This window comes from Gavialis gangeticus, unplaced genomic scaffold, assembly GCF_001723915.1.
Source record: "Gavialis gangeticus isolate Ggan-Ray unplaced genomic scaffold, GavGan_comp1, whole genome shotgun sequence".
NCBI lineage: Eukaryota > Metazoa > Chordata > Crocodylia > Gavialidae > Gavialis > Gavialis gangeticus.
Window position 1 is genome coordinate 46,445,508 of NW_017728998.1, and position 10,829 is coordinate 46,456,336.

General features: G+C 43.2%; 1 protein-coding gene across 10 annotated transcripts in view; it reads left to right on the plus strand.

Moving 5' to 3' along the window:
* The window catches only part of CNOT1 (CCR4-NOT transcription complex subunit 1), a 137,605-nt gene that overhangs the window by 103,498 nt on the left and 23,278 nt on the right, over positions 1-10,829 (plus strand). For all 10 annotated transcript variants that reach the window (XM_019505839.1, XM_019505844.1, XM_019505848.1 and 7 more), the window contains 6 exons: positions 1,181-1,311; positions 3,238-3,534; positions 6,397-6,537; positions 6,626-6,730; positions 7,384-7,503; positions 8,125-8,316. In XM_019505839.1, coding sequence (XP_019361384.1) covers positions 1,181-1,311; positions 3,238-3,534; positions 6,397-6,537; positions 6,626-6,730; positions 7,384-7,503; positions 8,125-8,316 — 986 coding nt within the window. The remainder of the gene's footprint in view (positions 1-1,180; positions 1,312-3,237; positions 3,535-6,396; positions 6,538-6,625; positions 6,731-7,383; positions 7,504-8,124; positions 8,317-10,829) is intronic.

The window sequence follows — 10,829 nt, forward strand, 5'->3', positions numbered from 1 at the left end:
GAAAGACTACGTCCACTGCTACCCCTGCATCTAAGGATTTTGTGACCTGGTCATAGAAGGCCACCAGGTTGGTCTGACAACAGGTTGCTCATCAGCAAAGCTAAAAGCACTTTATCATGCATCTGCAGATGCATGACAAATAGAACCATGGGGGTGATACTTTCCCTCTATGCAGCATTGGTCAGACTGCAGTTGGAGTACCGCATCCAGTTTTGGGCACCGTACTTTAAGAAGGATGTAGATAACCTCCAGTGGCCCTTCTCTGGACCCTCTCATATGGTTAAGAGTTTACAGGCCAAGCCCTATGAGGAGAGACTGAGGGACCTGGACCTCTTCAGCCTCCACAAGACAAGGTTGAGAGGTGATCTTGTGGCTGCCTACAAATTCATTATGGGGGTGCAGCCAGGAATCAGAGATGCTCTGTTCACCAGGGTGCCTCTTGGAGTAACAAGGAACAATGGTCACAAACTGTCAGAGAGCAGGAAAAACTTCTTCACAGTAAGGGTGGCCAAAACTTGGAATGGGCTTCCGAGGGAGGTGGTGCTCTCCCCTGCCTTAGGGGTCTTTAAGAGAAGGCTGGATAGGCATCTAGCTGGGGTCATCTGACCCCAGCACTCTTTCCTGCCTAGGCAGGGGGTTGAACTCTATGATCTGTTGAGGTCCCTTCCAACCCTAACATCTATGAATCTATGTAATTGTATGTTCATAGTCTTTGAATGCTTGAGCACATGATGACCAGGAAAACCAGTGAAGAGATTTGGTTGCCTTTTCAGTAAAAATAAATAAATGAATAAATAAGTGTTTAGGCCAAGACAAAGAATGGGTATCACTAATGGATTTTTCTTGCATGAAAAATGTAAATATCTCAGACTGGGGAGGGGGAACAAAGGGAGTTTGTAGGGAGGCAGCAAGGACTTATAACTGAAGCAACTGTAAGCAATGCTGTTTCTCTTTATACTGTGCTGCATTAGTAGTACATCACTACCAAAAGGAAAAATTAAGAATTGACCTAGAAATTTCTGCTTTTTTAGAGTTTTTGCAACCGAATGGCAAAAATTCAATTCATTTATTTTTTTCTGCAACTTTTATGCCGCCATATAACTGGATAATAAAGTTTCATTTTTTATTAGTTTTAAGCTTGAAAGGAACTCTTAAGAATTGCAAATCTTTTGTTCTGCAGCTGCTTCAACAACTCCAGCTACCAGCACCACTTGTACAGCCACTGTTCCTCCACAACCTCAGTACAGCTACCATGATATCAATGTCTATTCACTGGGAGGGCTGGCTCCACATATTACTCTAAATCCAGCTGTAAGTACTGGAGTTTATTGACTTGTTATAGAAAATAGTTAAAATTGTCTGTAGCCTAGAACAGTTTGGATTGCAGATGCTTTATTATGTTAGCCCCCCAAAAGTGCCCTGTGCTTTTGAAATCATGATGATCCTTGGTATTGATGAAAGTTGAGCATAACTTACACAACTGTATGAAATCTTTTACGCAAGTATGTGTGTGTCCTGCAGACCTTTTCTTTGAACCCTCTTTTACTGGGCATGTTGTCAGATTGATGAATGTATTTAAACAAATAGCTACTAGAAACCAGAATGAAAATGTATGCATCTTGTGACCGGAACCAAGTTTGAAATTAAATTCCTGTGTAGTTAGGTTAGCACAGGTGGAATCTCTGAATGAAACTAGCTGCCTGGAACAAAGCCTTTTGCAGACCCTGAGGCAGTCGCTGCTTTTATGCATACCTACACCTACACTTTTTTAAGAGTTAACTATTTAATTTGGTGGTGTTAGTTTCGGTGGCATTACAGACATCAGACTTCCTTCTTGGACATCTGATAGTGCTCTGTATTTTCAGATTCCCTTGTCTATTTGTGTGCGAGTGACAGAAAAAATCTAAAAATGAAATAGTTTCAATCTGTTTAATTTCATGTTCTTTCAAGGGATGCTTTGTTGCAAGGCAAGAGTAGAATCATAGAAAAGTTGGGCTGGAAGGAACCTCAGGTAGACATCCAGTCCAACTCCTTGTTCAAGGCAAGATCATTCCTTTCAAATAATCCTAGACAGTTGTCAGTCTAGTACAAGGTTAGCCAACCACAAGTAGCACAGACAGTTTCTGTGTATGGCACATAGCAGATCAGGGAGAGGACAATAAGCACAGTGGCAGATAAGGCAGGAAGCACAAAGAAGCAGAAAGTAGAGCAGTAGATTGGGCAGGGGAGGAGAATCAGAGTGGCCCTCAAGGATGGTATGGGGCTAATTTGTGGCACACCTGCCAGAAAAGTTGGCCTCCAGTGGTCTATCCCAGCATTGCCCAGTCTCTTTGGGCTCCAGGCCAAAGGAGTGGTGTGTGGCCAAGCACATGGCTTCAGTCCTACCCAGTGCACAGGGCCACAGGTAAAGTAGAGAGATGAGGACACTGTCAGTGTCTTGTCTCTAGAAGGACAGAAAATAACTTAAAATGCACCTAAGATCCAAGGAAGAAGATCACACTTCTCAATACAGAGAAAGGCAAAGTGCAAAAGTGGAAGCACCCAGTCCTGAATATCTTTCATTTTCCCTTTCATTTTGCCTGTCTTTCAAGAACTCAGTAAAAATCAGAAATGAACAAGAAGTTACTTCTGCTATTTCTTACATTGCCACCAATGTTTCTAAAGATCTTAGCTGCCTGGATTGGAGTGGATTGTAAGCTAAAAGCTGTTAGTTATAACTAAAACCAGCAGTATTTCCTGCAGAAATCCCCTCTCTGCAAATACAAATACACAGTTTCATCCATTATTTTACTGATTCTAAAAAGTAGATCGGGGGATTAATAAAGTGACCAAACAAATAATCTTTGAAAATGAGTAATTTATCAGGGAGTGAGTTTTTGGCAGCGGTGACAGTGAAGAGTAGACATAAATCCTAGGTAGTGTTGTTTGTCAGTTGTTGTCTAGGACTTTAAGCAGGTAAATTTGCTGAGCTTCAAGACTAGCAGGTCAAACTTCAGATCTTCAGGTGTATGTCCTTCCTGGGTTAAGTCCTACTTTTGGTAAAGTACATTAATAAAGTCAACAGCATAATGGCAGGCTGCATGTCAGTTGTAGCTGTACATACATAACGTCTGGAAGTTATGGATATTTGGGCTGATGAAGTTTTGATCATATTATGATCATACAGATGTTTGTTTCTTAACTTTGATTAGACCCCTCTTTTGCCTAAACATTTAGAAGTTATATTTTCCCCTGCAGATTCCACTGTTTCAGGCTCACCCGCAGTTAAAGCAGTGTGTGCGTCAGGCTATAGAGCGAGCCGTGCAGGAGCTTGTCCACCCAGTTGTAGATCGGTCCATTAAGATTGCCATGACTACTTGTGAACAGATAGTCAGGAAAGATTTTGCACTGGATTCAGAAGAGTCACGCATGCGTGTAGCAGCACACCACATGATGCGGAACCTGACTGCTGGAATGGCTATGATTACCTGCAGGGAACCTTTGCTGATGAGCATAGCTACCAACTTGAAGAACAGTTTTGCTACTGCTCTGAGGGTAAGATGCACATTGTACAAAGGTGTACCAATCTTATTGAACTCTAGACAAAAATAATAATAGAGGAGCTGTTAGCCCTGACATGGGGCATATGTGAGTACTTGTCTATTTACCTGACCTTCATGTTAAGAACACAACACAGATCCTACTTAAGGAGTATGATTTTGTGACTTGTAAATGGCTAAACTGTGTAGTAACTTGGTGTTCTTAGAACGTTGCTTATGCAGTAGCTCCTCATATGATTCCTTCGGTGCTTTTTTGGTCATTCAGAACTACCCAGTGGGCTTATAAATAATGTACTCTTTGGCCTAGCCTTCTCTTCACTATGCAACTAAACTGAGATTTTGTGTATTGTTCTCTGCAAATGACCAATGAAGGCAGTTCTTGGTATCAGGATTATATTGCCACCAAATGCAGCCATGAGCCCAGGTGAGATTTTGAAATAGGTTGTCAAGCAGAATGAAAGCAATTTCAGCAGTATGTGCTGTTGTTCTACTGCTTGGCCAAGAAAAGACTTAAACACAGGGCTTCAAAACTGGATTTTTAGGAACTTTTAAAAACATGCAATTCAGTGAATATCCCTTTTGATCGGGCACTTGTAGTTGAAAGAAACATCATTAGTTCTCTGTGTTCTGCTTCATTGTAAGTCTGTTTTTGGTGGGGTAGGTGGGATTAATGTCAAGTCAGTCCTGAGGTCATTGCAACTGTTGGAGCATCTATAAATGCTGTAACAACCCTCCTAGGTTAGCTGAGTTGCTTTGCATCATTTGCAGTTCTTCAGGCAGTGATCTGGGGTGCCCATGTCCTCTCCAGGTATGGATGGCCACTGGCTCTCAGGGATCTTATCTGCCCTTTAACAGGTCTGGTTTTTAGCCCTGCTGGGTATCCACATACTCTCCTCACCCAAACTAGCCCAAGTGGGGGCTCTTATTTAATTGCCAATAACCTGACCATGGAATGGGCTGTACTGGTTTACATGGTACCAGATAGACCAAGAGAAGCCTGGCCTGACAAAGGGATTAAAGTAGGCATTCTAATCTGAATTCAGGCAAGATACATTGTTGAAGATAGAGGTACTTAAGCACTTTCAGTCGATGGTTCCTGCATGTGTACTTTAATTTATACAGCACGTCAGCATATAGCGAGACTTAGCTTGCCAGTAAGTGTTACTTTTTGTTCCTGATATGGTCCAGCTTGCTGGAAGCAAGATCAGCAGTTGGTAAAATCTTTAGCCACATAAAACTGGATATCTCCAGTTTTTTCCCTTAAAATGGATGTAACATTTTTGTCTACAGATGCTGACAGTTCCCTTTTTGGGAGACTTGTCATAGCTAAAACTCTAGCTAGTAAAATAGCGTAATTTGGAAAACTCCATCTGTGGCAGTGTCTTAGATAAGAAATAATCTTATCTGAATCTTTACATTAGCAGTTTTCTGAAATTGGGGCATCCAAAAAAAAATTTCTGTTTTTTGCTGAAGTCCTCTCCAACTCTTCTGCACTATCCTTGTTTGTAACAATCTTTAAGCAGACAAGAGGCTACCCTTAAAGCTACAGTATTCAAATTAGAATTTGCCTGGATTTCAAGCAAACTTTACAGTAAATTTAGTTGGCATGAAAGTTACAGTGAGGAGGCTGCTCAAGGTTAATCTTAATTCACTTATTGCAACCAACTTTGAGCCCCTGTTTACTAAATGCCATTTTTAGTGTTTGGAGGAAGCAGTGCAGTTCTGAAAATGGGGGAACAGGTCTTGCCATGGGAACAAAATCCCAATGAATTGCATAGATGCTGAGGTGGTATAGGCTACTAAAACAAATCTTGTGTTCCAGTGTCTGAATGTGCATGTTCTGTGTTTAAATCTTTGTCTTATATCTCTGGTTGTAGCATAGATCATTCTGTTACTGCATTTTTAAGAATTTTCACAGGGGAGAAAAATGCAAATTTTAGTAAAGGTTGCTTTATGCACTGATCCTTTTTTCATGTTGATAACTTTTCTGAGGTACTGAGCTCTAACATGTCCTATTGATTTTGATGGGAATTTTTGCTCTAAATCCCTGAAAATGGGTCAGATTTTATACTGTCATAGCAAATTGCCCATCAAGAATGACAGAGCGGGAGGGCAGGCCAGAGACAGGCTGGTGTCTGGTCCTCCTCTTCTCCCCACCCCCACCACTGCGGGGCCAATCCTGATCCCTCCCATCCTCCCCGCTGCAGGGCCAGATGCACTCTCCCCACCCCAACCAGGGCCTGCTCCACCCACTACCTGTCTGGAACACAGCTGGAGCACTGTGATTGGCTGTTTCAGACAGCCAATCAGAGTGTGAAAAAGTGTTACGGACAAACTAGGGCTTTTATAATATTAGAATATTCCTACCAGGGCAGTCATTTTTAATAGCAGTGGAGAGGTAGCTTCTCCCAAAATGGGCACAACTGACCAACTTGGAAGAAGGTTCCAAGCCTGTTGTTTCACGTGCCTGTGGGGAAAATTTATGTATTGTGTGGCCCAGTGTCTATCTTTCAGCTGCTTAATCTGAGGCTTTTTCCCACTCTGCATAGGCACCTGCTGTTTTGTCCAGTTAATCCTAATTGATTTTTGTTCTTAATTCCGTATATGTTGGAGGTGGATGGAGATCCCTCTTCGCATTTATTTCTTACTGAAATTGTTTGACTGGCAGCTTGCACATTTTCCAGAAAGTTGTATGGGGTTGATACTTTTTTTTTTATGATAAACTGTATGAAGGGTGTTCATAAGACTATTCCTATTGCATAGTGGGTTTATGTATAGGCAGGAGCTCGGATTGTAAGAATCACTGACTGGATACAGTGGAAATGTACAGCCTTCATTATATCCTGTTTTTTAATAGGCAGCATCCCCACAGCAGAGGGAGATGATGGAGCAGGCAGCTGCACAGTTAGCTCAGGAGAACTGTGAATTAGCATGCTGCTTCATTCAGAAAACAGCTGTGGAAAAGGCAGGCCCTGAAATGGACAAGAGGCTGGCAACTGTAAGTATAGACATGCATGCATGCTCTAAAAGTTTTAGTGTTAATGTCACCCAGTGTCAGAACTTCAATTGTGTTACTGACTTCGCAGGAATTTGAACTCAGAAAGCATGCCAGACAAGAGGGTCGGCGTTACTGTGATCCGGTTGTGTTAACTTACCAGGCTGAACGGATGCCAGAACAGATCAGACTGAAGGTGAGTAAGACATTTTGGTTCTCCTTTGATCTTCTAATAGTGTGAGAAGAAATAACTGCCCTTCAGCAGAGGAGTCTGCCTGTCTGTCTTGCTCTCTTGTAGCTAATGTAATTGCCATTAACTAGATTGACTAAAGCCATATAAGATACTGCTTTTTAAAATCAAATTTATTCAATTATGCCATTCATTCTTTTGAGAGCTGCTTTGCCCTACTGCTTTAGCGATGCTGGAGGGAGAGACATTGGAACCTTTTCTGCCATTGCTTAATGTGTTGTGTATCACTTTTTATAAAATACTTGGCCTTTGTAGGGATTACCTCTGTTCTTCTCTCATGAAGTACTCTTATGAAGCAACAGATCAAGTATTCCTTTGCTCCATTTTAATTCTGTCCCTGGAAACATGAAGTGCAGCAACATAGGCAATCTTCTCTGGGATTTCCCTGCTTGCCTGTTAAGTGTGGAATACAGGATCCCTCTGGTCCTGCACTTACCTCTTACTTCTGACCTGTAAAGCTGAATATACATTTTCCAGGTCAGCTAATTAGAAGCATCTTAGTAACTAGCTACTATGCGACTTACACACAATTCTTTTCCTTCACTGCCTCTGCTGAGTAATAGTCTTGTCAGTTTTTTGGGGTTTTTTTTATTGTACAGGTTGGTGGTGTGGACCCAAAACAGCTAGCTGTTTATGAAGAGTTTGCCCGCAATGTCCCTGGCTTCTTACCTACCAATGACTTAACCCAGCCCACAGGATTCTTGGCTCAGCCTATGAAGGTACAGATTTTAGAACTAGATTGACTTAAGAATTCCAGAGCCATTTCTGTGAATGCTGGCATTTCATGCTGTCCTTTTACTGGAATACCAATGGGAATCTGGCTTTCATGCCACTTGGATCACCTCATGGTTGAGGGATGTGTTAGTGGCCTTTAGAGCCAAATTAAAGGAAACTTTGTACTATTCTGTAATAACAGATGCAAGTTTTTGTACCAGAATCAAAGAAAAATCTAACAGCATAAGTCTGCTAAAATTCTGAGTTACCACTCACTGAAATATATAATAATTTCAGATAATTTTCAGAACAGCATGGATGATGAATTTTGGAATTTCTGGTTGCTGGCTTTGTCAGACTTGAGATTTTGCCCCTGGATAGCCATATCACCTGCTAAATTTACACAGCTTGTGTTTGCCACCAGTGTCTTATGGCACAGTCAGATACAATCCCTAGTTCAGAATGCCAGTTCAATCCCTTTATTTCAGTATTTCTTTGTGATCCATTTCTTGCATTTAAAATTTCTGTAGCAGTCAGACTGGTAGTTGAGGTTAATCACTACTATTTAACCATGTTTTTAACTAATTCTAGCACAAGTCTCATAACACCTGCTGTCTCTTAAACAGCAGGCCTGGGCTACTGATGATGTAGCACAGATCTACGATAAATGTATGACAGAACTGGAACAGCATCTACAATCCATTCCACATACCCTGACCATGAATCCACAAACTCAAGCCTTACGCAGCCTCTTGGAGGCTGTAGTGGTGGCTCGTAACTCCCGTGATGCTATTGCTGCTCTTGGACTGCTACAGAAGGTTAGTGTGCTTCACTTGCATTAATGCAAATATGGAACTCAATTTTATTTCACTGTTGCTTTGGCTGCATATTTAGAATTGAATACATAGTCTGGTGTACTATTATGTCAGTACTGTTTGGGGAGGCTGTTACCTTTTGAAATGTAAAGAAATAAAGCACAAATCTGAACAAAAGGTTCCATTCACTTCATTACATTATTGGCACAGTGACAGTATCAAAGGGAACAAGGTCAAGCTGTATGAGTCCCCTCTTGAGAACACAGAAACTGGGAGAAACCAGTCCATGAAACTGATGATTAGGTTGAGTGGGATACTTCATACTTATGAATATAAGAACCAGTCTTTAAAATGTGGTTCTAGATTATTCAGGATTCTTTTTAAAAAGGAGGCTGATCGCATTTGAATGGACTTATCAGTAGATGGCTAATGCAAAGATTGTGTGCAGTGTCATGCTCAAAGCAGCCAGCTGTTTAGGGGGCACTGTATCTGCACTAAGTGGAAACCTCTATAAACATTAAGGATAATTGACATAGAGCACCTGAAGGTACTCTAGCCCAGTGATTTCTCAACCTTTTTTGTACCAGGACCCATTTTGTAAACATCAATGGCCAATCCAGCCCCTCACTCCTGACCCACTGCCCCTCACCCCCAGACCCCAGTACCCCAGTGTGTACAGCAGGGGGTAGGTGTGTGGGGCAGGTATGGGGGGGTCCCAAGCACCCCCTTGCAGGCTGGAATTCTGCAAGCCTGCTAGGGAAAAGCCACAGTTTCCTATGTTTTTCTCTAAAGGAGAATCCATTTTTAAAGTTCGTTCCTGACCTGTTCATATGTTCTTGCAAACCACTTTTGGGTTGTGACCATTGAGAAACGTTAAAGATTCCCAGGCATAAATGCCTTTGGGATCCTCTGTATGTCATTTAAAGAATCTGCAAGCTACAAACCATGTATTTCAAAGTAGAAACATGTATTTCAGGGAACTACTGCACTTTTGTAGATGGTGCAGAGATGCCCTTCACTAGTATTTTTGTCTTGACTAGGGCCACAGACAGACGTATGTGTGAAGTGTTCCAAATTCAGCTCCGGTTTGCAGTGATTCAAAGTTTAAAGCACTTCAGACTATAGATAGATGTGCAGCCCCCTCCCTGCTAGTGTTCTTCAGAATCACTGCAGTGGCAAGTGACAGGGTGCACTCTAGCCACAAGGTGTAACTGGGAGTTGGTTTGCCCTGTGGCTTTTCTCTCAGCCTCCCACCAGGGGAGGGGCAGAGCAGGGAGAAAAGTCAATGAGCATTCTTCTGTATATTCCACCTCCAGTCTCCCAGAGCATCTTCCAGCCAGAATCATGAGACTAGACATGAAGAGACACATAGGGATTTTTGGGCTCTAGAACGTAGTCTTTGTACCTCTGTTTGATCACCCCAGTTGGGGGTGGGAAGAGAGTAGGAGGGCGCTCGGGGAGACTGGAGGCAGAGGTGGAGAGGCGCACAGGGATTCCTGCCTCTCAGCCTCAAAGACATCTGAGCACAAGAGAGATCACCAGGGATCCTGGTTTTCCCTCATATAAAAAAAAAAAAAAAAAAATCGCGAATTCTCTGATTTAAAAAAATCCAGAAATCCTTGATTAAAAATGAAAGGCCCCCTGCGGGCCCTCTCAGCCCTGCTAGTGCCCCTTACTCCCTCACCCCTGCCATATGTAGCTCGCAGAGGGGCACCACTGCTGTCGCCTCCCTGGGTCTGCTCTGGGTAAGCAGCGTGAGGGAATGGCAGCAGCGGTTCAGTGGTGCTGGCACACAGTGTCAGGCACTCCATGTCTTCCCCCAACACATCCTCGCTCCCTAAGCTCCCAGCCAGCTTCCCCCCAGCCCTGCCTCACTTACCTCCAAGAACAAAGAAGACTGAACCTCCTCCTCCTGTGGCAGCCTCCGTCCGGTAAGTGACTGCATCAGGTGCTGCCCTTTCCCCCTCTCCCTCCCCCTCTGGGCAGGGCTGGGGCTTTCGGCTCCCCTATTTTGCAAACAGCACTTGCAGGCTGGAACTCAACCAGCCAGCAGAGCTCTTTACAAAAGGAGGAAATCTGCAGGTTTCCTTGCTAAAGAGGGAGGAGTACACCTCCCTGACCCGAGCTTGTAGGGATTTGGTAAGGAAGGCTAAAGCAGCGCTGGAGCTTAGATTAGCTTCTGGGATTAAGGATAACAAAAAGTCCTTCTTCAGGTATATAGGTAGCAAGAAGAAGTCTCGGGGTAACATTGGACCCCTACAAGGCAGGGCAGGGCAGTTGGTGACAGGCACACGAGAGAAGGCAGAACTCTTCAACAAGTTCTTTGCTTCCGTGTTCCTGTCTGCTGACAATGGGGTGCTCTTGGGTGATAGCGTAGAGAGGCCCAGGAAGGGTGCGAGTCCCCCGACTGTTAGTTCAGACCTAGTTAAGGACTACCTGGAGGGCTTAGATGTGTTCAAGTCAGCGGGCCCGGATGACCTTCATCCGTGGGTGCTGAGGGAATTGGCTGGTGTCAT